This window comes from Pseudophryne corroboree, chromosome 5 (assembly GCF_028390025.1).
Source record: "Pseudophryne corroboree isolate aPseCor3 chromosome 5, aPseCor3.hap2, whole genome shotgun sequence".
In the NCBI taxonomy this organism is placed as follows: Eukaryota; Metazoa; Chordata; class Amphibia; order Anura; family Myobatrachidae; genus Pseudophryne; species Pseudophryne corroboree.
In genome coordinates this window covers 414,499,136-414,524,620 of record NC_086448.1, presented here as the reverse complement: position 1 = coordinate 414,524,620, position 25,485 = coordinate 414,499,136, and the positions used below count along the sequence as shown (strand labels likewise).

Genomic DNA, 25,485 nt, shown 5'->3' with positions numbered 1-25,485 from the left:
CCAGTATATTCAGAGTTATCAGGTTGAGATGACAGGGTCAGCAGCAAAAGATGAAATAACTTCAAATAGCTGATTACCACATCATATTAATTACATAAAAAACATATGAAGATATAAGATAATAAGAGAAAACAACACTTTACTTCAAAGTGCACTGAAGATGAGCGACAAGCAATATACATTGCATTCAGGGGGAATGGTGCACTGTAGCCCAATCAGGGGAGATTCTGGGAGTATGGAAGAACCGTACTCCAAGTTCCATGATGTCAGAAGTTGGGATCCAGCCGAAGGTGTGGTGACAACACTCGTATCTCCATTCTGCCTGAGAATCAATTTGGTGGGGAATCGCCAGCAATAAGCGATATGAACCTTCCTCAGAGGCTTGGTTACCAGGTAAAAGGAGCGATGGAGCACCAATGTGGCGGCAGACAGATCCCCAAATATTTGTAGGTCACCCAAAACATCTTCGGGGGAGTCAGATGGTCAATCAGCATGGAGCACCATTTCTTTGACATGGAAGTAATGAAACCTCATTAAAGTGTCCCTTGGGGCATCCTTAGGGGCATTTCTGGATATAGGTATCCGATGTATACGATTCAGTAAAAAGTAAAAAGTCCGTTAGCGATACCTTTGGAAGCAGTCTAGTAAATAGGTCAGTGATGAACTCAGTCTACTCTAAAACCGAGACACAGTCCGGGATTCCAGGCATTTTAACATTGTTCCTATGCAACCTGTCCTCGAGGTCTCCAAGCTTGCTACGGAGCTCAGTAACTTCCGTTTGCAGATAGTCATGAAGGGTAATAAGCCCATTATGGGATTTAACCACGTCCTTCAGTTTGGTTTCTAGTGCGATGGCCCACTTCGTTGATAGTCTGCTGGCAAACCTGTAGAGCAGATCTAAATTCTGCTGGGATGTCCGCTTTGAAGGAGGCCAGCAACTGCTTCATTGAACCAATCGTGAGTGGAGCATCATCTCTCAGGATGGCCTTCTCAGTCAGAGCTGCAGCAGAAGGCTCAAAAGGAGTGCTTAGTGCAGACAGCTGTTTGTGGGCTTTTTCGGTAGAAGAGGCACTTTTGGTAGGGTGCATAGGAGAATGGGTCTTAAAAAAAATTAACGGGGGTACCGCCACCATTTTCTTCTACCGTTTGGGCGGCATTGTCACAGTCAGTGTGCTATTATATCAAGGTGCACTGGTGAAGCACATTGTAATGAAGCAAGTGAAAACAAGTATAAAGACTGCCAGGAGGTGTCACATCATGGCACTACTGCATACATATGCTCGGAGTGGAGGGGGTAGGGAGAACATTCACATATGAAGCAGACTGGCCAAGAGCATGATGGTACCCTCGGTCATTGGCATCAGCAACAACTGAAAAAGGACAGGCCTACAGAAATCGCTGTGTACCAGATAAAGAAAGGTATCCAACTAAAGAACCGATCCACCCACTGGCCATATGGAAGTCACATATGTACCTGCTGGATCTGCCAGTGTACCTCAGTGTCGGCTGTAGAGGTACAGTATCCCATTGGCATATACAGGGTTCTCCACAGGACCGTACTACAAATACATTGGTCACTCCCCCTGGCAACTGTAAGGCAGGTACCTATAGTCCACCTGGGTAGTATCCACCTCTTCTGCTGTGGCCAGTGATTAGTGATGAGGGGCTGATATACTCCGCACTGCCCCTCAATATATTTGCCAGGCTGCAGCGCGGGTTTAGGGGAAGACCACAGGCAACTATATCCAGTATGAGGACCCCCGGTTTAAGAGGTGAGGGGTATGCTTTGGAGAGGTGGGGGGTCTTAATACGGGAGAGTCCCCAGCAGCACTGCCAGTGTGTGCAGAGGCTAGCACAAATGTCAGTGAGTATATAACAGGGGCTGTATTAGAATCCACCTCACCTCCTTTGCAGCACTGAAGCTCCGGGTCATTGGTGGTGAGAGAAGGGAAAATAAAATGGCCGCTGGACGTCTGCAGGGCTCCAAGCTTGCTCTCTCCTCTCAGCCTGTTACCGCCTCACACTCTGGCTGTGGCTATCTCGAAGGACTGGCCAGAGGAAGGAGCTCTCTCCCACGTGGTCCCCAGCCTCCGCTAGCGTGCGGCACCCACGATCCCACGACCCAGCTTCTGCTTCGACCCGCGAGGTAACTTTAGGTTGTGGCTTTACAGTCAGGAGAAAACCTAAAAATAGGACCCTCAGCTCTGCAACTGACACTACACACTTGGGGTGTCCTGGGGGAAGGCAAGGGGGGTACTGTGTGGTGTTCTCGCTGCTCTGGCGTGATTCCGTGCCGGTAAATAGCCAGCGCCAGTGGGAACTCCCAATAAGTACTGCTCTTCCTGATGCGTCCAGGCCACGCCCCCAGCAGCCCTCTTTTAATTAATTTAATAGACACTATGTCTTCCATAAGGGCTCAGACTTTTAACTTGGAACCTTGTTCTCACTACACCTGCTCTCTTAACTGCTGAACCTTAGTGTGCATCTCCACTTTCAATAAAAAAAAAAATGTTTTATTTGATATTTATGCCAAAAATTCATATTCTGCTATACCAAACTTAATACTTTAATGTTTTTATTTTAATTTGATTTGTTATGTTAATGCTTTTAATTTTTTTACAAAAAAAAATATAAACTGTTATTAGTTATACCATGCAATTTTCAGGTTGAAATTTTTGGGTATCAGCAACACATAACGTCACGTGATTTAAATCAACCAATTATGGGGTGCATGGGGAGCGATCATTACAAACAATTTCATCATTGTTTTAGTCAGCTATTGTGTTTTGAAAAGTGAAGACGTGAGTTTAACTTATTTTTATGATTTTAACAGTCAAAGTGTGAATAATGACTAAACTGTCTCCGAATTCCTCAAAACATGTTGATTGGTAGCCTGGCAAGAGAGGCAAAGTCATGATGCTTTGTGAGGAATGGTATACCTGCGAAGAAATTGCGAAGAGTTTGGGCGGTTACAAAGTCAGGTGTAAGGAAACTCTGCATAAGGGTTGCGAGCAGTGGATCGACAAAATCAGCCTCAAGAACTGGTAGAAAGCCCACGCTTACAAAACAAGATGAGTGCAGAATCTGTTGTGTGGCCCTGCAGAACCGTCGAAGGTCTGAAAAAAACATCAACAACATAATGAAAACATCTGGTGTCCAAGTTTGTGACTGAACCATACGAAAAAAAACTTTGTGACAATGGTTTGCGAGCTAGGACCCCGAGAAAGAAGCTGTATCTAAACCAGAAACAAGCAGAAATGTATAGATTGGGCTCTGGCACACAAGGAGTGGACAGAAGAAGAGTGTGACAAGATTATTTGGAGCGACAAGACCAAAATCAGCATTTTTGGGAGTGATGGAGTGAAATTTGTTTGGTGCTGGCCTGGGGAAGATCTTTTGCCAGAGTGCACCACAGCAACTATGAAGCACCCAGTGAGTGTGTTGGTGTGGGGCAGCATGGTAAGCCTTGGTGTGGGATTTTTGGCTGTTGTTGATTGCAATATTAATGCCAAAAAGTATCAAGAAGCAGTTCTGGAGGCGAAACGGTTGCCCAAAATCGAGGATTTGTTTGAAGGTGACCCACGGAAGTGTATATTTCAGCAGGATGGAGCGCCATGCCACAACGCCAAGAGTTCCATGAAGTGGTTCGTGATCACCAAATCACTGTCCTGCCTTGGCCAGGAAATAGTCTGGATTTAAATCTGATAGAAAATCTTTGGTTAAGGCTTAAAGTGATGGTATCACAAAAAAAATCCAAGTAACAAGAGAGAGCTAATCGAAGCCATATTCCAGGCCTGGTACCATGTGACTTCACCTGAAGATCTGGGACGTCTGGTTGACTTGATGTCTTGATGAATCAAAGATGTTCTTAAAAATAGAGGATATCTAACAAAATATTAATTTTGTGTATTGCTGAAAATTTATATTTTTTTTCCATAATAAAAGCATACCTGTAAAACCGTTGTTTTACTGAATTTTTCATCTGAAATTTGACAAATGACAACTTAAAAATAATAGATTATACTCACATATACTTCGATTGGAATATAAATGATAAGTGATTATAATGTAAAAATAATGAATAAACGTAAAATTTTCAAAAAGTGTCCAAAATGAATTCCCCTAGTGTAGGTCAATCCTATGCTTTTGGTTACAACTTTGAATTTTCTCAGCTCAACCCTCTTCCTCATGTTTGAACATCTGGATGTCCATGGCCCTTATTCCTAGTTGATTTCTAGCTGCCGTTGTTCGCTGCGTAGCGGTCAGTTAAAAAACTGCAAAACTGCGCATGCGTATGCACCGCAATGCACACGCGCGGCGTACGGGTACAAAGAGCATCGTGGTTTTGCACAGGTTCTAGCGACGCTTTCAGTCGCACAACAAATCGCAAGGAGATTGACAGAAAGTGGGAGTTTCTGGGTGTCAACTGACCGTTTTCTGGGAGTGTTTGGAAAAACGCAGAATAAGTAACTACAGGGCTGGTCTTGTTTTGCACAAAATGTGTTTGTAGCCGGTCTGCTGCACAGGCGTTCGCACTCCTGCAAACCAAAAATACACTCCCCGTGGGCAACGACTATGCGTTTGCACGGCTGCTAAAAGTAGCTAGCGAGCGATCAACTCGGAATGACCCCCCATGTTCATTGTTTTTATGCTATGTACATTATTGTATTGGAAGCTCCCATTTAAAGTACATACTCTGTCTCATTGTCACTACCTTGTGGTTATGTGTATGTTTTAATCTTTGTGTCAATATTTATTAAGAACACAAATTAACCTCATTGTATGGTTTACTTGATCACTTGGAGATCTGAGAACTGTTTTAACAGTGTTATTATCTGCTGCACCTATAGGGTGGAATTAAGTAGCCTCAGTAAATTACTGCAGCTAATTGATTCTGAAGGGGGTAATTCAATTATTCACTATAAACGGCACTATCAGGGATTTTGTTTTACCTGCACTGAGGCAGGTGCTGTTTTTTCGCAGCCATGATTGCGAAAACACATGGATCCGGGAACTTACTTTATCTCGGATTCTGTTTTTCGCACTATAGCAGGTAATTATAATGAATTACTGTAAATTGCCCAATATAAACATTTGGCTAAAAACAGCGACAAAGCCTTTTTTTGTACAGTAAAATTAACTGCGATCAATTAAATTCCCCACATACAGATGGAATCATGCTAGTCATGGCTCCGTCTGTGCCTGGGCGCGCCCGCCTGGGCACACCTATCGCCAAGAGCATCTCCGTCTGGCCGGGCGCGTGCAACGGAGATGCCCTCCCATTCTAGTGAATGAGCAGGTCTCCGTCACGTGCACGTGCGCCTTGTTGGATGGAGATGCTCTGAATGGGAGCGTTTCTGTGCACTCCAAGCGTGACTAGGCGGATGTATCGCCTAGTCACTCTGGGAGTGCATGCCTGCGATGGAGCTGCCTCAGATGAGCGCGGCTCCATCTGTACTGCTTTCCATCACACAATAATCTTCACTGATTCTTAATATTATATGTTTTACCCTAGTTTCATTGACATTATTTGTGTCAGGAATAATTTGTGTGTTGCATGTGTGCTCCCCTCTGATGGCAAAGGTCACTTTACCAAAGCCATCATTGCTGCAGACTGGGAGGTGGTAGGAGTGGTGTTATGGATGTGGCCACAACCCTTCTACCTTTCAACCTGGTCATACTGGACCTGGAGCCAGAGCCGGCCCTAACCAATATGATGCCCTAGGCAAGATTTTGGCTGGTGCCCCCTAGCACCACCGCTAGTTCCGCCTCTGACCCTGCACCCCTTTCCCAGCACCATCACCCCCCACCCATAGCAGTCCTTTTTTTTGTTTTCCTACCCCTTGTAATTTAAATAAGAACAGTGTGCACATTTGGCCTTACACATATGCCGCACATTATTAGTGCCCTTATACACATAATGACACACATAGTGCCCCTTACACATATGTTACACATTATTAATGCCCTTATACACATAATGACACATGTAGTTCCCAGAGTGAGTCAACTGGCAGCTCTGCTAACGTCGGGTGCCTATTTTTTAATGAAAATGCATCTTATTTGCATTGCTATGTGGCTAGGATACACAAGCAGCTTCTGCTGATTAAAATGATATGTGGCATGACTATATACTGTGTGCGCCTGTGGCTGTATCTGCGTACGAAATGCTACACACAGAATATAGGCATGCCGCATATCATTTTAATCAGCAGAACCTGCTGATGCCCCTAGGCATACCAGATGCCCTAGGCAATTGCCTAGTTTGCCTATACCTAGGGCCGGCTCTGCCTGGAGCTTGGAACCATAGTGGATTCCTCTCCACCTCTGGTTAGCTTGGCACTCATATCTACTGCCAGCCTATACTACTAAAGGTGCTATTTTTACAACTATTTCCTTATCACCTTGCCTCTTCAATACTAATTCACACTTGTGGAGGCTCCAAACTTTGCTTCATAGAAGTTACTGACTCCTTTGGAGCTAATTTGTCATATAAACTGCACTAAGCTATTGTTATTCTAGAGGCTGATGTTTTAGCAACAATAGTCAATGCAATCACTGTAGAATTACCAAGCAACATTACCATGGGTGCTGTAAATAGGCTTTTGAATGGCGCAAGTCATGGCAGAGTGCTTGATTGAAATAACCTGCAAATTACACAGTAATGTAACCTGTAGCTTCCATGGTTGGAGATAATGAATCAGCCCAAAGAGTATTCTGATATACCTCTAATACAGTGAGCTAAATGGCTGGGGAGGCACTGGCTAGTATCAGAGGCAGATTTACACACGCATCCAGTCCTCTCCCCTTCCACCTCCCCACTTGACCCTATCCCCTCCCACCTCCTCTGCTACCTCTCTCCTTCTGCCTGTTGCCATCTTGCCCACCTCCTCAATCTCTCCCTCTCATCGGGCCCCTGTGTGTTCAAGCATGCCCTTGTCTTCCCTATTCTGAAAAAAACCTACCCTTTATCCTAACACACTCTCCAACTACTGACCCATTTTTCTCCTCCTTTTTGCTACTAAACTCCGGCGTATTGTCTACAACCACCTTACTGTCTTTCATTCCTCCCACTCCTTGCTTGACCCACTTCAGTCCTGCTTCCATTCTCTTCACTCCACTGAAACTGCCCTCACAAAAGTCTGCAATGACCTCCATGCTGCCAAATCCAAGGGCCACTATTCTCTACTTATTCTCCTTGACCTCTCTGTTGCTTTTGACACTGTGGACCATACTCTCATCCTGCAACTTTTCCACTCCCTTGGTCTGCATGATACTGTCCTCTCATGGCTGTCCTCCTACCTCTCTGACCATTCCTTCTCAGTCTCCTCTCATGACCTCTCTCACACTTTCCTAATAGTAGGTGTCCCCCAAGATTTTGTCCTCTCCTTTCCTTTCTCTATATGTCCTCTTTAGGTGAGCTCATTTGCTCTTTGGACTTACAATATTATCTCTATGCTGATGATACTCAAATTTACCTTTCCTCCTCTGACCTCTCCTTCTTTCTCCTCACTTTGTATCTCCAACTGTCTCTCTGCTATCTCTTCTTGGATGTCCCAGTGCTTTCTTAAAATTAAAATTTCTAAGGGGCCTATTTATCACCATCCGCATCCAGGATGCGGATGACAGGTGATAAAATCGCCCAAACTCGCACAGCGATAATTGATTACATTGCAGGGATGTATCAATTATTGCATGCAGGAACAGCGCTTGCGATCAAGCTCTATCCCTGTGATACTTCTTCGCAGCATCATCTGGGTATTTTTAGTAAAAAAATACCCCGATATCCTCCTGCGCATGCGCCACCCTCGCCAACATCTCCGCTGCCACCGCCCGGTCGACCCCCCTGTTGCGATTATCCCTACATGCCATGCCCCCCCAGCAGGATAATATACTCACCTGTCCAGGGAGCCGGTCCGCGCTGCTTCAGGAGGCTGACCGGCGCCGGGTCCTTTTCCTGTGCTGTGACCCCTGGTGCTGTAAAGTGCGCTGCCGTTTTGCAGCATCACTTTACTGTACTGGGGTCACATTGCAGCATATGGAGGACCAGGCGCCCGTCAGCGCTCACCAGAGCAGCAGACACCGGGTCCCTGGACAGGTGAGTATGTGTTGGGGAGTTTTTTCTATTTTTTTTTTATTTTACACTGTGATCAGCTGGGCAAAAGCGTGCTTATTGCAGTGCTGCCCTGTGAACTCACCAACCTGAGCTGGCGAGATTATCACAGGGCACACTGTGGTATTTAAAAAAATAAAAAAATTTCAGTAAATCTGGTCAGATCGCATTTCCCATTATAAGTATAGGGAATGCGATGTGGCTTACTAAAAAACAGTGGATTAAAGGGTTTGCAGCAGTTTTTCATGAAAACTGCTCCAAATGCCCTTTAATACATTCAGGTGATACTAAAATAATATGAAAAATGAAAGGTGCGAAAACACCCTTTTTCACATTATTTTAGTAAAAATAATGTTAATAAATAGGCCCCTAAGACTTAGCTGATCATCTTCCCATCCTCCTGCATAACCTAACCTCCCACAATTTCATTATCTATTGATGGCACAGCTATCTCCTCTAGCTCCCAAGTAAGCTTGAAGTTATCCTTGCTTCCTCTCTCACCTTCAAATAACACATTCAGTACCTCTCAAAGTTCGGCTTCTTCCATCTCAAAAATATTTCCAGATTAGACTCTTTTTCACCCTGGATGCTACTAAGACCCTCATCTACTCATTGGTCATCTCCAGATTGGACTACTGTAATCTCCTCCTATCTGGCCTTCCTGACAAATGCTTCTCTCCACTCCAATCTATCCTCAATGCTGCTGCCCAGCTCATCTTCATCTCCAAACGTACTACGTCTACCTCCCGTCTCTTACAAACACTCTTACACTGGCTCTCCTTCCCCTTCCGAGTCCAATTCAAATATCTTATACTCACTTATAAAGCCCTCACCCATTCCTCTCCGATTTACATATCTGACCTTATCTCCCTCTACACTCCCACCTGCCCTCTTTGCTACACAAATACATGCCACCTCTCCGGCAACTGATTACTTCCTCCTATTCCTGCCTCCAAGATTTTGGCTGTGGTGCTCCCCACCTCTGGAATTCTCTACCTCTCCCTATCAGACTCTTTACTTCTCTACAAAACTTTAAACCGGCTCTTAAGACCCACTTCTACATCAAACCCAGCCATCTCCCATCTGATCCTTCTGTTCCATGCTGTCTTCCCCATCTTTGTCACCCATCTGTCTGCCCCCTCCCATTTAGAATGTAAGCTCTCACGAGGAGGGGCCCTCTCCCCTCATGTGCTTTCCCTTCTCTTACCTAGACTCTTAACTAGTCTATCTTCTACTCCATACTCCTTGCAACGGCACCTTACCCTCGGTTCTGCCGCCCTGATATCTTATCTTGTCATGTGTCATGTCCCCTGATTCAAAAATGTTTATATACCATGTACTTGTCTTACATTGTCTTGTACTATAAGTCCTTGTTTTCTTGTTTTGCTCATTTATTTATGTACTTTGGTGGTCATTCCGAGTTGTTCGCTCGCTGCCGTTTTTAGCAGAATAGTGATCAGGCTAAAAATGGGCAATTCAGCGCATGCATATGGGCCGCAGGGCGCATGCGCTAAGTATTTTCACACAAAACTATGCAATTTTACACAGGTCCGAGCGACTCTTTTCTGTCGCTCTGCTGATCGGTGAGTGATTGACAGGAAGTGGGTGTTTCTGGGCGGAAACTGAGCGTTTTCCGGGAGTGTGCTAAAAAACGCAGGCGTGTCAGGCTAAAACGCAGGAGTGGCTGGAGAAACGGGGGAGTGACTGGCCGAACGCAGGGCGTGTTTGTGACGTCAAACCAGGAACTAAACGGACTGAGGTGATCGCAATCTAGGAGTAGGTCTGGAGCTACTCAGAAACTGCAGTGAAATATTTAGTAGCAGTTCTGCTAATCTTTCGTTCACACTTCTGCTAAGCTAAAATACACTCCCAGAGGGCGGCGGCCTAGCGTGTGCAATGATGCTAAAAGCAGCTAGCGAGCGATCAACTCGGCATGAGGGCCTTTGTTAGGTGCTGCGGAACACTTTTGGTGTTATATAAAGTAACGATAATAATAATAATACTATAATAATAATAATATATACAGTATGAACCCAATAGTTCATGTGGGCATTATACAAAGGCGCACCAGTATATGCTGCTGGAAATTTGGTGAGTTTTGATCAAAGATGTGCAGACTAGGTTGGCAGGTGAGGCTTATATTTAATCTCATATATTTTAATTAGTACTTTTAGGGGGCACTTGCCCGAGGTATTGCCCCAAACTTCCCTTTATACTGACTGTATTTAACTGTTGCATGTATTGTTCCAAATCCAGGGCTGCCATCAGAAATTGTGGGGCCCGGGACTGACAAAATAGGCAGCCCCCCCCCTTTTAAATTTTTTTAATATATATAAAGTAAAAAAATAAATAAATCCTATGCACAAATGGAGCAACACTATATCAATGCCCCTTGCACCATATTAATGCCCCTCGCATCATCACCATATTAATGCTTCATATTAACATACATACCCATACACACTTACACACACACACACACACACACACACACACACACACACACACACACACACACACACACTTTCTCTCTTACTTGTCTTAGCAGCCAGCCTGGTCCCGTGTAGCACCGCCCCCTCCTTTCCAGTAGCTCCGTCCCTTTTCATTAGTGATGAGCGGGTTTGGTTCCTCGGAAACCAAACCCCCCCCCCCCCCCCCCCGAACTTCACCCATTTTACACGGGTCCGAGGCATACTCGGATTCTCCCGTATGGCTCGGTTATCCCGAGCGCGCCCGAACGTCATCATCCCGCGGTTGGATTCTCGCGAGATTCGTATACTATATAAGGAGCCGCGTGTCGCCGCCATTTTCACTCGTGCATTGGAAATGTTAGGGAGAGGACGTGGCTGGCGTCCTCTCCGTTTATTAATGTTGCTGCAAATATTTGTGCTTATTGCTTAATTGTGGGGACTGGGGAGCAGCTGTATTATATAGGAGGAGTACAGTGCAGAGTTTTGCTGATCAGTGACCACCAGTTTTATCCGTTCTTTGCCTGAAAAATGCTCCATATCTGTGCTCAGTGTGCTGCATATATCTGTGCTCACACTGCTTTATTGTGAGGACTTGGGACCAGCAGTATTATATAGGAGGAGTCCAGTGCAGAGTTTTGCTGACAGTGACCACCAGTATATATAGCATTACGGTACGGAAGGCCACTGCTCTACCAGGGCCGTCTTTACGTATGGGCTCAATGGGCTCTTGCCCAAGGGCCCCAGGAGTAAAAGGGCCCTAGGCTGATAGCTGAGGGTCCCCTCTTTCCAGGGGTACAAGATTTTTGAAAATCGGCCCTAGGGAACCAGAGATATCCGACTTCAAAGCAGTGGTCCCCATCCAAGCCTGTCAATTGTTCTTCCCAGCCAGATATCTTGGGTTCTGTCTGACTTAGAGTTTTTCTGAGGGTATACTCCAAAAGCTGGGACTCTCCCCTTTCAGTGGACACTGGCAGCTTGCCTCTACTATGCCCAGAACCAGAGATATCAGCCTTCCAGCAACTGGTCCCTGCTCCAGCTCCACACGCCTAATGTGCAGTTTAAAATTTTTGTTGGTGGATTGCTCTGGCTCCTGAACTATGATCCCCAAGTCCCCAGTACCTGCTGAAAGGAGGAACTCTCGTTTTTTTTTTTATCCCATTAAAGCTAAGAAATCTATTTCCAGGAACTGGAGATATCTGCAGTAAAGCAAGCTGCCCTGATCCCCGGAAAATGCTGAATATTAAGCCCATTCCACTATCCACCCCTCCCCTGTGTATTAAACACCAGGGACGTGCAGTCAGGGGAGGCAGGGGAGGCAGTGCCTCCTCTGTCATTACATTAATGATTAAAATAATACAATATACTTTAGCCTTTGTATTATTTTAATCATTTATACCCTGGGTTTCAATGTGTTTGGAGGCACATCTTTCTGTGCCTCCCGCTGCCAATGTAAAGCGACAGTAAACGGGGGGCGGGGCCAAGCATTCGGCAGCAGAATCCCATTAAAAAAATCCCTTGAAGCGGCACCTAAAGGAGTGCCTCTGTGACAGGGGCGTGCTGTCAGCCCATATGAAAACACGCCCCTGTCACAGAGACTGATGTGATACGCCAGTGTAGGATTCCGGGGGCGGGGGTGGACACCAAGGTAATGCCCACCCAGTGGCGTAACTACCATAGGTGCAGGGGATGCGGCTGCTATGGGGCCCTAGATGTCTGCATGGCCCGCCGCTCCCCTGCACCCAATCACGCTGGCAGGAGGAGAAATGGATGTCCCAGCAGGGGAGCAGCGCAGCAGCCGATTGCTGCAGGGGTGAGTCCCGATCTCACCTCTCTTGGTGGGGCCCCGGATTGCGTGCATTACATTGCTGGGACCGGGCACCGTAGTGCAGAAGGCTGCTATCTGCGTGTGCAGCCTGGTGCGGGGTGTGAGAGGGTGCCGGCCGCGGCTGCTGGGAATGGGAACCGTTACTAGAGATGTGCACTTGAAATTTTTCGGGTTTTGTGTTTTGGTTTTGGGTTCGGTTCCGCGGCCGTGTTTTGGGTTCGACCGCGTTTTGGCAAAACCTCACCGAATTTTTTTTGTCGGATTCGGGTGTGTTTTGGATTCGGGTGTTTTTTTCAAAAAACCCTAAAAAACAGCTTAAATCATAGAATTTGGGGGTCATTTTGATCCCAAAGTATTATTAACCTCAAAAACCATAATTTCCACTCATTTTCAGTCTATTCTGAATACCTCACACCTCACAATATTATTTTTAGTCCTAAAATTTGCACCGAGGTAGCTGTGTGAGTAAGATAAGCGACCCTAGTGGCCGACACAAACACCGGGCCCATCTAGGAGTGGCACTGCAGTGTAACGCAGGATGGCCCTTCCAAAAAACACTCCCCAAACAGCACATGACGCAAAGAAAAAAAGAGGCGCAATGAGGTAGCTGTGTGAGTAAGATAAGCGACCCTAGTGGCCGACACAAACACCTGGCCCATCTAGGAGTGGCACTGCAGTGTCACGCAGGATGGCCCTTCCAAAAAACACTCCCCAAACAGCACATGACGCAAAGAAAAAAAGAGGCGCAATGAGGTAGCTGTGTGAGTAAGATAAGCGACCCTAGTGGCCGACACAAACACCGGGCCCATCTAGGAGTGGCACTGCAGTGTCACGCAGGATGGCCCTTCCAAAAAACACTCCCCAAACAGCACATGATGCAAAAAAAAAAAAGAGGCGCAATGAGGTAGCTGTGTGAGTAAGATAAGCGACCCTAGTGGCCGACACAAACACCGGGCCCATCTAGGAGTGGCACTGCAGTGTCACGCAGGATGTCCCTTCCAAAAAACACTCCCCAAACAGCACATGACGCAAAGAAAAAAAGAGGCGCAATGAGGTAGCTGTGTGAGTAAGATAAGCGACCCTAGTGGCCGACACAAACACCGGGCCCATCTAGGAGTGGCACTGCAGTGTCACGCAGGATGGCCCTTCCAAAAAACACTCCCCAAACAGCACATGACGCAAAGAAAAAAAGAGGCGCAATGAGGTAGCTGTGTGAGTAAGATAAGCGACCCTAGTGGCCGACACAAACACCGGGCCCATCTAGGAGTGGCACTGCAGTGTCACGCAGGATGGCCCTTCCAAAAAACACTCCCCAAACAGCACATGACGCAAAGAAAAATTAAAGAAAAAAGAGGTGCAAGATGGAATTGTCCTTGGGCCCTCCCACCCACCCTTATGTTGTATAAACAGGACATGCACACTTTAACCAACCCATCATTTCAGTGACAGGGTCTGCCACACGACTGTGACTGAAATGACGGGTTGGTTTGGACCCCCACCGAAAAAGAAGCAATTAATCTCTCCTTGCACAAACTGGCTCTACAGAGGCAAGATGTCCACCTCATCATCATCCTCCGATATATCACCGTGTACATCCCCCTCCTCACAGATTATCAATTCGTCCCCACTGGAATCCACCATCTCAGCTCCCTGTGTACTTTGTGGAGGCAATTGCTGCTGGTCAATGTCTCCACGGAGGAATTGATTATAATTCATTTTAATGAACATCATCTTCTCCACATTTTCTGGAAGTAACCTCGTACGCCGATTGCTGACAAGGTGAGCGGCGGCACTAAACACTCTTTCGGAGTACACACTTGTGGGAGGGCAACTTAGGTAGAATAAAGCCAGTTTGTGCAAGGGCCTCCAAATTGCCTCTTTTTCCTGCCAGTATAAGTACGGACTGTGTGACGTGTCTACTTGGATGCGGTCACTCATATAATCCTCCACCATTCTTTCAATGGGGAGAGAATCATATGCAGTGACAGTAGACGACATGTCCGTAATCGTTGACAGGTCCTTCAGTCCGGACCAGATGTCAGCATCAGCAGTCGCTCCAGACTGCCCTGCATCACCGCCAGCGGGTGGGCTCGGAATTCTGAGCCTTTTCCTCGCACCCCCAGTTGCGGGAGAATGTGAAGGAGGAGATGTTGACAGGTCGCGTTCCGCTTGACTTGACAATTTTCTCACCAGCAGGTCTTTGAACCCCAGCAGACTTGTGTCTGCCGGAAAGAGAGATACAACGTAGGTTTTAAATCTAGGATCGAGCACGGTGGCCAAAATGTAGTGCTCTGATTTCAACAGATTGACCACCCGTGAATCCTTGTTAAGCGAATTAAGGGCTCCATCCACAAGTCCCACATGCCTAGCGGAATCGCTCCGTGTTAGCTCCTCCTTCAATGTCTCCAGCTTCTTCTGCAAAAGCCTGATGAGGGGAATGACCTGACTCAGGCTGGCAGTGTCTGAACTGACTTCACGTGTGGCAAGTTCAAAGGGCAGCAGAACCTTGCACAACGTTGAAATCATTCTCCACTGCGCTTGAGACAGGTGCATTCCACCTCCTATATCGTGCTGAATTGTATAGGCTTGAATGGCCTTTTGCTGCTCCTCCAACCTCTGAAGCATATATAGGGTTGAATTCCACCTCGTTACCACTTCTTGCTTCAGGTGATGGCAGGGCAGGTTCAGGCGTTTTTGGTGTTGCTCCAGTCTTCTGTACGTGGTGCCTGTACGCCGAAAGTGTCCCGCAATTCTTCTGGCCACCGACAGCATCTCTTGCACGCCCCTGTCGTTTTTTAAAATATTCTGCACCACCAAATTCAAGGTATGTGCAAAACATGGGACGTGCTGGAATTTGCCCAGATTTAATGCACACACAATATTGCTGGCGTTGTCCGATGCCACAAATCCACAGGAGAGTCCAATTGGGGTAAGCCATTCCGCGATGATCTTCCTCAGTTGCCGTAAGAGGTTTTCAGCTGTGTGCGTATTCTGGAAACCGGTGATACAAAGCGTAGCCTGCCTAGGAAAGAGTTGGCGTTTGCGAGATGCTGCTACTGGTGCCGCCGCTGCTGTTCTTGCGGCGGGAGTCCATGCATCTACCCAGTGGGCTGTCACAGTCATATAGTCCTGACCCTGCCCTGCTCCACTTGTCCACATGTCCGTGGTTAAGTGGACATTGGGTACAGCTGCATTTTTTAGGACACTGGTGACTCTTTTTCTGAGGTCTGTGTACATTTTCGGTATCGCCTGCCTAGAGAAATGGAACCTAGATGGTATTTGGTACCGGGGACACAGTACCTCCAACAAGTCTCTAGTTGGCTCTGCAGTAATGATGGATACCGGAACCACGTTTCTCACCACCCAGGATGCCAAGGCCTCAGTTATCCGCTTTGCAGCAGGATGACTGCTGTGATATTTCATCTTCCTCGCAAAGGACTGTTGGACAGTCAATTGCTTGGTGGAAGTAGTAAAAGTGGTCTTACGATTTCCCCTCTGGGATGACCATCGACTCCCAGCAGCAACAACAGCAGCGCCAGCAGCAGTAGGCATTACACGCAAGGATGCATCGGAGGAATCCCAGGCAGGAGAGGAATCGTCAGAATTGCCAGCGACATGGCCTGCAGGACTATTGGCATTCCTGGGGAAGGAGGAAATTGACACTGAGGGAGTTGGTGGGGTGGTTTGCGTGAGCTTGGTTACAAGAGGAAGGGATTTACTGGTCAGTGGACTGCTTCCGCTGTCGCCCAAAGTTTTTGAACTTGTCACTGACTTATTATGAACGCGCTGCAGGTGACGTATAAGGGAGGATGTTCCGAGGTGGTTAACGTCCTTACCCCTACTTATTACAGCTTGACAAAGGCAACACACGGCTTGACAAATGTTGTCCGCATTTCTGTTCAAATACTTCCACACCGAAGAGCTGATTTTTTTGGTATTTTCACCAGGCATGTCAACGGCCATATTCCTCCCACGGACAACAGGTGTCTCCCCGGGTGCCTGACTTAAACAAACCACCTCACCATCAGAATCCTCCTTGTCAATTTCCTCCCCAGCGCCAGCAACACCCATATCCTCCTCATCCTGGTGTACTTCAACACTGACATCTTCAATCTGACTATCAGGAACTGGACTGCGGGTGCTCCTTCCAGCACTTGCAGGGGGCGTGCAAATGGTGGAAGGCGCATGCTCTTCACGTCCAGTGTTGGGAAGGTCAGGCATCGCAACCGACACAATTGGACTCTCCTTGTGGATTTGGGATTTCGAAGAACGCACAGTTCTTTGCGGTGCTTTTGCCAGCTTGAGTCTTTTCATTTTTCTAGCGAGAGGCTGAGTGCTTCCATCCTCATGTGAAGCTGAACCACTAGCCGTGAACATAGGCCAGGGCCTCAGCCGTTCCTTGCCACTCCGTGTGGTAAATGGCATATTGGCAAGTTTACGCTTCTCCTCCGACAATTTTATTTTAGATTTTGGAGTCCTTTTTTTACTGATATTTGGTGTTTTGGATTTTACATGCTCTGTACTATGACATTGGGCATCGGCCTTGGCAGACGACGTTGCTGGCATTTCATCGTCTCGGCCATGACTAGTGGCAGCAGCTTCAGCACGAGGTGGAAGTGGATCTTGATCTTTCCCTAATTTTGGAACCTCAACATTTTTGTTCTCCATATTTTAATAGGCACAACTAAAAGGCACCTCAGGTAAACAATGGAGATGGATGGATACTAGTATACTTATGGATGGACGAGCGACTGCCGACACAGAGGTAGCTACAGCCGTGGACTACCGTACTGTGTCTGCTGCTAATATAGACTGGATGATAATGAGATGAAATCAATATATATTATATCACACTAGTACTGCAGCCGGACAGGTAGATATATTTATTATGTAATGACTGATGACGGACCTGCTGGACACAGTCAGCTCAGCAGCACCGCAGACTGCTACAGTAAGCTACTATAGTAGTATGTATAAAGAAGAAAGAAAAGAAAAAAACCACGGGTAGGTGGTATACAATTATGGATGGATGAGCGACTGCCGACACAGAGGTAGCTACAGCCGTGGACTACCGTACTGTGTCTGCTGCTAATATAGACTGGATGATAATGAGATGAAATCAATATATATATATATATAATATCACTAGTACTGCAGCCGGACAGGTATATATATTTATTATGTAATGACTGATGACGGACCTGCTGGACACTGTCAGCTCAGCAGCACTGCAGACTGCTACAGTAAGCTACTATAGTAGTATGTATAAAGAAGAAAGAAAAAAAAAAACCACGGGTAGGTGGTATACAATTATGGATGGACGAGCGACTGCCGACACAGAGGTAGCTACAGCCGTGGACTACCGTACTGTGTCTGCTGCTAATATAGACTGGATGATAATGAGATGAAATCAATATATATATATATAATATCACTAGTACTGCAGCCGGACAGGTATATATATTTATTATGTAATGACTGATGACGGACCTGCTGGACACAGTCAGCTCAGCAGCACCGCAGACTGCTACAGTAAGCTACTATAGTAGTATGTATAAAGAAGAAAGAAAAAAAAAAACACGGGTAGGTGGTATACAATATTATATATATATTATATACAATTATATATATATATATATATATATATATATTAAACTGGTGGTGACTGGTGGTCAGGTCACTGGTCACACTATCAGCAACTTGCAAGTAGTACTCCTAAGCAGACAATCACAATATATATTATACTGGTGGTCAGTGTGGTCACAATGGCAGTGTGGCACTCTGGCAGCAAAAGTGTGCACTGTACGTTATATGTACTCCTGAGTCCTGCTCTCAGACTCTAACTGCTCCCCACTGTCAGTGTCTCCCCCACAAGTCAGATAATATACAGTCACACTATCTATCACTTCAGCAAGTAACTAGTACTCCTCCTAATGCTCCCCAAAATTACTACTGTGTCTCTCTCTACTGTCTCACTCTCTTCTCTATAAACGGAGAGGACGCCAGCCACGTCCTCTCCCTATGAATCTCAATGCACGTGTGAAAATGGCGGCGACGCGCGGCTCCTTATATAGAATCCGAGTCTCGCGATAGAATCCGAGCCTCGCGAGAATCCGACAGCGGGATGATGACGTTCGGGCGCGCTCGGGTTAACCGAGCAAGGCAGGAAGATCCGAGTCGCTCGGACCCGTGTAAAAAAACATGAAGTTCGGGCGGGTTCGGATTCCGAGGAACCGAACCCGCTCATCTCTAACCGTTACCACGGTGGAGATCCTGCGTGTGCAGCCTGGTACAGGGTGCGAGGGGGTGCCAGCCGTGGCTGCTTGGAACCGCGGAGATGGATAAGTGTGCAGTCTAGTGTGGGTCGTGAGGGGGGGTGGCGGCTGCCGATGCGTGTGTGAGCAGTGCAATATAGGCAGGGTGAAACAGGGAGGGAATGCTGGAAGCCACTGTATGTTTGGGGTTGTATTCTCCCTATGCTTGCTGTGCCCACACTGGTATATATTGGGTAAGTGTATGTACACACAGTCCATGTATGGGTGTTGCTGAGGCAAGACGACAGCACTGCAGCATGTAATAGAGAAAATGTATTGCTTCAACGTTTTGGGGTCTCAGTTGACAGTGTAACGGAGACGCCAAAACTTTGAAGGAATAAATTGCTCAATATTACATGCTGCAGTGCTGTGCTGTGTGGTCTTGCCTCAGCAACACCCATACCTGGACTCTGTTTAACTGTGCAAGGGCACACAGCCTACTTTAACTATACCAAACCATTGGAAGTACAGTATATATATATTTATATATTTAAACAGTCTATGAATGGTAGGCACTCCAAGTCATTGAACACACAGGCTTATCGCCTGTTATCCTGTCAGTGTCACGCTCTCCCTGTCACCCACTCCCCAGCGTCACCCTCTCTCTATCACACACTGCTGTCACCCAGTCCCCAGCGTCACCCTCTCCCTGCCACCCAATGCTGTCCGTGTCAGCCTCTCTCTGTCACCCACTGCTGTCACCCTCTTCCCGGCGTCAACCTCTCCCTGTCACCCAGTGCTGTCAGTGTCACCCTCTCCGTCACCCTCTGGTGGTTGGGGTCAATGGCGGGCCTCGGCATACATTATGGATACTGTGCCTCACCAGCCCCTGACCTCACCGCACGCCACTGTTAAACACCCCATACCAACCTGGAAGTCATGTACCAGGGCCCCTTCATTCAGAACAATGTCCCCTTCTACAGTTTAGTGTGCAGTAAAGGAGCAATTATCAGAAATTATTGCTCCAGGTCCTAAATGCTGAGCGAAAGATAGAATACCCCTACCCCTCACGGGACATCAAAGCTGCCACTGATAGCACCCCCCACCCCTACTGTTGATGGTTGGGTAGGGGCCCCAGTGGATTGCTGTGCCCAGGGGCCTACACTGCTGTTAAGACGGCTCTGTGCTCTACCTACCTCTTTGTCGTCAAGTATACTATCCATCTAGATTCTATACCTGTGGTGCATTTTAGTTTTGCAGTTTGCTGACAGTGACCACCAGTGTATATAGCAGTACGGTACCGAAGGCCACTGCTCTACCTACCTCTGTGTCGTCAAGTATACTATCCATCTAGATTCTATACCTGTGGTGCATTTTAGTTTTGCAGTTTGCTGACAGTGACTACCAGTATATATAGCAGTAAGGTACGGAAGGTCACTGCTCTACCTACCTCTGTGTCGTCAAGTATACTATCCATCTAGATTCTATACCTGTGGTGCATTTTAGTTTTGCAGTTTGCTGACAGTGACCACCAGTATATATAGTCGTACGGTATGGAAGGCCACTGCTGTACCTACCTCTGTGTCGTCAAGTATACTATCCATCTAGATTCTATACCTGTGGTGCATTTTAGTTTTGCAGTTTGCTGACAGTGACCACCAGTATATATAGCAGTACGGTACGGAAGGCCACTGCTCTACCTACCTCTGTGTCGTCAAGTATACTATCCAACCATACCTGTTGTTACGTTCCTGATGCTCAGAACTAGAGAGATGTTGCGTAGTGAGTCCAGAGCACCAGGACGTGACGCTGAAATAAGGGGTGGTACGGAAATAGCCCCTAGCACCCTACCTCCATTGTTTTACCCGTGTGGTCAGTTCAGGCCTGAGTGACTATGGTTTCTTGGGCCCACGGCAGCCGCGTTTGAAGGGCGGATTAGGTCTGCCCAACTCCGATGCCCCCGGGTCTTAGAGTGAGACAAGGCGTGAACCGATACAGAATAATAACAAGGGGACCTCTAACTAAAGCAAACAGAAAGCTAGGGGCTACTAACTACCCTAAAACTAAATATAAGTGCGGCACGCCGCCAAAGGAAAAGAACAACAAAAGATACCACTGTCCACACCCCCACACGGCACCGCCGTGTACCGGGGAGGACAGTGAAAAGCGGAAACCTCAGCAAAAACCACCAATACAAAATTAACACAAGGACTAAGCGGCCTAGGCCACAACACGCGGCAGAAGCCGCTACTCACGAAACCGGGAGAGAACTCCAACAAGCGAGAACCCCCAGATGACTGCAACTGGTTCACTTGGACAGGAAGGATTCCCAGGACTGGCTTCAGAACTCCAGGACTCAGGAGCACAGGAAGCAGGATTGACCAGATACAGCTGACCAGGAACAGACGTTGCAAGGCAGGAACAGCATACAGGAAGCTATCACCGGCGAGGCTGCAGTGTGCTGGCTCCCATAAAAAGGCCCTGCTGGCCAATGACAGGAGGGCCAGCAAGACCAGCCCCCAGACCCTAATTACTAGTTGCCGTGCAGCTGCCCTGCTGCACGAGCAACTAATCATTCTTATCTGGCAACGGGCAACGCGGTCCGCCAATGGCATACCCGTTGCTATGGACCCAGCGGCTGTAGACGCCTGGCGTCCTAGCGTTGCCAGGGACCCGGCGGCTACAGCACTCACGGCGTCCTGGCGTTGCTAGGCGCCGGGCGGGCAGGGAGGGAGGTGTGGCGGCCGTGAGCGTCGCTCGGAAGCAGACCGAGCGGCGCCGCGGACCGCGGCACCTAACAGTACCCCCCCCTTGAGGAGGGGTTAAAGAACCCCTAGAGCCGGGTTTCTGAGGAAATTCCTGAAAGAATAATCTCTTAAGTTTAGGGGCATGTAAATTGTTATCCAGGACCCAAGACCTTTCTTCTGGGCCATAGCCTTTCTAGTGAACCAAAAAATAAAGCCGGCCCCGAGAAACTTTGGAATCTAAAACCTTCTCCACCAAGAACTCTTGTCGCCCCTGAACATCCACCGGAGGTCTACCCTGGGAAGTCTTCCGAGGGAATCTCCGGGAAGAAATATACTGCTTCAGAAGGGAACAGTGAAAAGTATTGCCAATTTTGAGTGATTTAGGCAAGCGTAGCCGAAAAGCAACTGGATTGACCTTCTTAACGATACAGAACGGTCCAATAAATTTAGGTCCCAATCTAGCTGAGGGTTGTCGGAGCTTGATGTTGCGGGTTGACAACCACACCTTATCCCCCACCTTAAAAGTGCATGGGCGTCGTAATCAGAAATGTTTTTTTCTCGGAAGGCAGCCTTCTTAAGGGCAAGGTGCACCTTTTTCCAAATCATTCTGAGACGGGAAGTTAAGGTCAACGAAGAGATTGGAAAATGAGGGTAAAAAGAATTGGCTCTAGAATGAAAGCCCAAGACCGAAAAGAATTGGGACTCCTTGGTGGAAGAATGACAAGAGTTATTATAGGCAAACTCGGCCAAAGGAAGAAATTCAGACCAATCATTCTGAAGTTTGGCCGAATATAGCCGTAAATACTGTTTTAAGGACTGATTAACACGTTCAGTTTGTCCGTTGGACTGTGGATGGTACCCAGATGTTAAAGAGAGTTTCATATTTATTGAGGCACAAGAACGTTTCCAGAAACGGGCGATGAATTGCGGTCCCCGATCAGAGACAATATCCCTGGGTAAACCATGGAACCTGAACACATGGCGGAGAAACAAAACTGCCAACTCTTGAGCATAGGGTAATCGGGGAAGAGCAATGAAGTGGGCCATCTTACTAAAACGATCTACTACCACCCGAATGACTCGAAACCCAGCTGAAAGAGGAAGGTCCACCACGAAATCCATGGATATATGTGACCATGGCCTGAGAGGAACGGCTAGAGGCATGAGTTGCCCGACTGGCAACGATCGAGATACCTTGTACTGAGTACAAACCTGACAGGAACGGACAAATTCCCTTACATCTTTAGAAAGATTAGGCCACCTGTTATGCACACCAGTGCCAGCAGGAATGTACTGGTGTCTGAACGGAGAGGGATGCAAAACAAATGAACTCACAGACAGACTGGGGAATATGACATTACATACATAGAAGGTGATAGGGTAACAAAATAAACACAAAGTGAACAGAGAAGCCCAAAGGCTAAGAAACTGGGTGTCTCCCTAGTATTAGGAATGCTCAGATGGAAAGAAGCGAGATGTTGTGATTTAATACGTAGAGAACCCGAAATGCTGTTGCTAAGGGCAACAGCAAAACCCTAAAGGGTTACCAACGGGTGTGGCAGTAAACTCCTTGGTCAGAGATGGAATAATAGACACAAGGAGAGTCTCCACAATCCTAGTCCTCACTTGCAGTGCACTGGTTCAGCTTACTGCCACTAAACTGACACCTGAACACCTTGCACAGTGAGAAAGGATTTTGGCAGGCAAGTCTGAGAATACAGCCGCAAACTTGCTAGGTTCACAGAGCAGCAAAAGAACCCCAGCAGGTTAAACGACTGACTCCAGTCTTACTGCTAGGTCTGGATTGGCAGAGTGTAATACCAAATCCCAAGGCCTATTTGCAGTAAGCAACAAACAAATACAAAGTTTACACAGTACTAGCTAGCTTTCAGGAACTGACTAACCAACAAAAATTCAGCAGCATCTGCCTAACCTGAGAAGAGGGTTTATATAGCAGGTGCTGTCCACGCCCCACTCAGACCTCACAGACAGTGAGCACAAAAACCAGCACCGGATCCCCTGCCGTGCACAGAGCCTGTAACCACTGCACAGCAAAAGACCCGAACCGGAGTATCAGCTACGCTCAGGTTACTCCGCTAGCACTTGTCTCCCGGTTGCCATGACGACGTGGCAGCACAGAGCAGGAGACCCTAACACCACCACACTGAGCGAGGGATTAACTCCAAGGTCTTAGTGATACCCGGATGACCAGAAATCTTATTATCATGAAACTCAGTTAGAACAGTGCCTCTCAGAAATTCAGGGACGAAGAGACGATCTGCAGGAGTGACTTTGGGAGCCTGCTGCTGAAGCTGGACTAGCTGTGTAAATAAATCCTGTGTGAGGCCAGCCCGGATGACAGACGATGGAACTATGGGGGTAGTAGCCGGGTGGTTATTGTGAACCGGAAGAAAACAACGTGACAGAGCATCGGCTTTTGTATTCTTGGAACCGGGCCTGAAAGTGATTATAAACCTGAAACGAGTAAAAAACAGCGCCCAACGTGCCTGTCGAGCATTAAGCCGTTTAGCTGACTCTATATACTGCAGGTTCTTGTGGTCAGTAAACACTGTAATGGTATGCCTTGCTCCTTCCAGCCAGTGCCTCCACTCCTCGAAAGCCCATTTAACTGCCAACAATTCTCGATTACCAACATCATAGTTGGATTCTGCGGAGGAGAATTTTCTGGACATGAAGGCACATGGGTGTAATTCCTGAGACTCCGGGTGTTCCTGAGAAAGGATTGCCCCCACTCCAACCTCTGAGGCATCTACCTCGACAATAAAGGGGAGATCCGGGTTAGGGTGTCTGAGTACTGGAGCTGAGACAAAGGCCTGCTTTAAGGCCAGGAAGGCAGACTTGGCTTCAGGCGACCAATTGGAAGAGTCCGCTCCTTTTTTAGTCAATGCCACAATAGGAGCAACCAAATCTGAGAAGGTATGAATAAAACGCCTATAGTAATTTGCAAACCCTAAAAAGCGCTGAATTGCTTTTAAATTTGTGGGTTGTGCCCAATTTAGGATGGTCTGGAGTTTTTTTGGTTCCATGAAAAAGCCCTTAGGAGAAATAATATACCCCAGGAAGGACACTTCTGTGATGTGGAAATCACATTTCTCAAGTTTTGCGCACAAATGATTTTCCCTTGACTTCTGAAGGACCAGTCGCACATGGGTAATATGTTGTTCAAAAGACTCAGAGTAAATCAAAATGTCGTCTAAATAAACGACTACGAACTTTCCTAGAAAGTCGCGGAGGACGTCGTTAATGAGATCTTGAAATACAGCAGGAGCATTAGACAGCCCAAACGGCATCACCAGGTATTCATAATGTCCCGACTGTGTTCTGAAAGCCGTCTTCTACTCATCCCCAGATTTTATTCGGATGAGATTGTAAGCCCCTCTAAGATCGATCTTGGAAAAGATAACGGCAGTCCGAAGCTGATCAAATAGTACTGAAATCAGTGGCAAGGGGTAGGTGTTTTTAACAGAAATTTTATTCAGAGCCCGATAATCAATACATGGTCTGAGCGACCCATCTTTTTTCTCAACAAAAAAGAACCCTGCACTCAATGGAGATTTCGAGGGCCTAATGAAGCCTTTTTTCAGGCTCTCCTGTACATAATCATTCATTGCCGTAGTTTCCGGCCCAGACAGGGCATATAGTCTCCCTTTAAGCAAAGAGGCACCGGGAACTAAGTCAATAGCGCAGTCATAGGACCGATGAGGGGGAAGAATATCCGCATTACCATTGGAGAAAACATCGGCAAAGTCCTGATATTCCAAAGGAATAAGTTCTGGGGTGGCTGCCGCAACCCGGACTGGACGGGAAATACATTCCTTAACACAAAAGGGACCCCATCGGGAAATCTCCCCAGACCGCCAATCTATGGTGGGATTATGAAAGGCAAGCCAGGGGTGACCCAAAACTACGGGGACAGCCGGACAATGGGTAAGGTAAAATTCGATTTTCTCCGAATGTAGGGCCCCTACTGTCAGTTGTACTGGAGGTGTGCGGTGAGTGATTACCCCATTAGAAAGCGGACCACCATCCAAGCCGTGGATGGTGATACGTTTAT

At 47.1% G+C, this 25,485-nt stretch overlaps 1 protein-coding gene across 1 annotated transcript in view; it reads right to left on the bottom strand.

Annotated features, from left to right (window-relative positions):
* Nucleotides 1-7,158, bottom strand: part of LOC134929607 (collagen alpha-2(VI) chain-like) — a 123,391-nt gene extending 116,233 nt beyond the window's left edge. The window contains exons 1-2 of the mRNA XM_063925194.1: nt 6,966-7,158; nt 2,940-3,116 (exon numbers count right to left, since the gene is read on the bottom strand). Coding sequence (XP_063781264.1) covers nt 2,940-3,116; nt 6,966-7,158 — 370 coding nt within the window. The remainder of the gene's footprint in view (nt 1-2,939; nt 3,117-6,965) is intronic.
* Between the last annotated feature and the right edge of the window lie 18,327 nt (nt 7,159-25,485).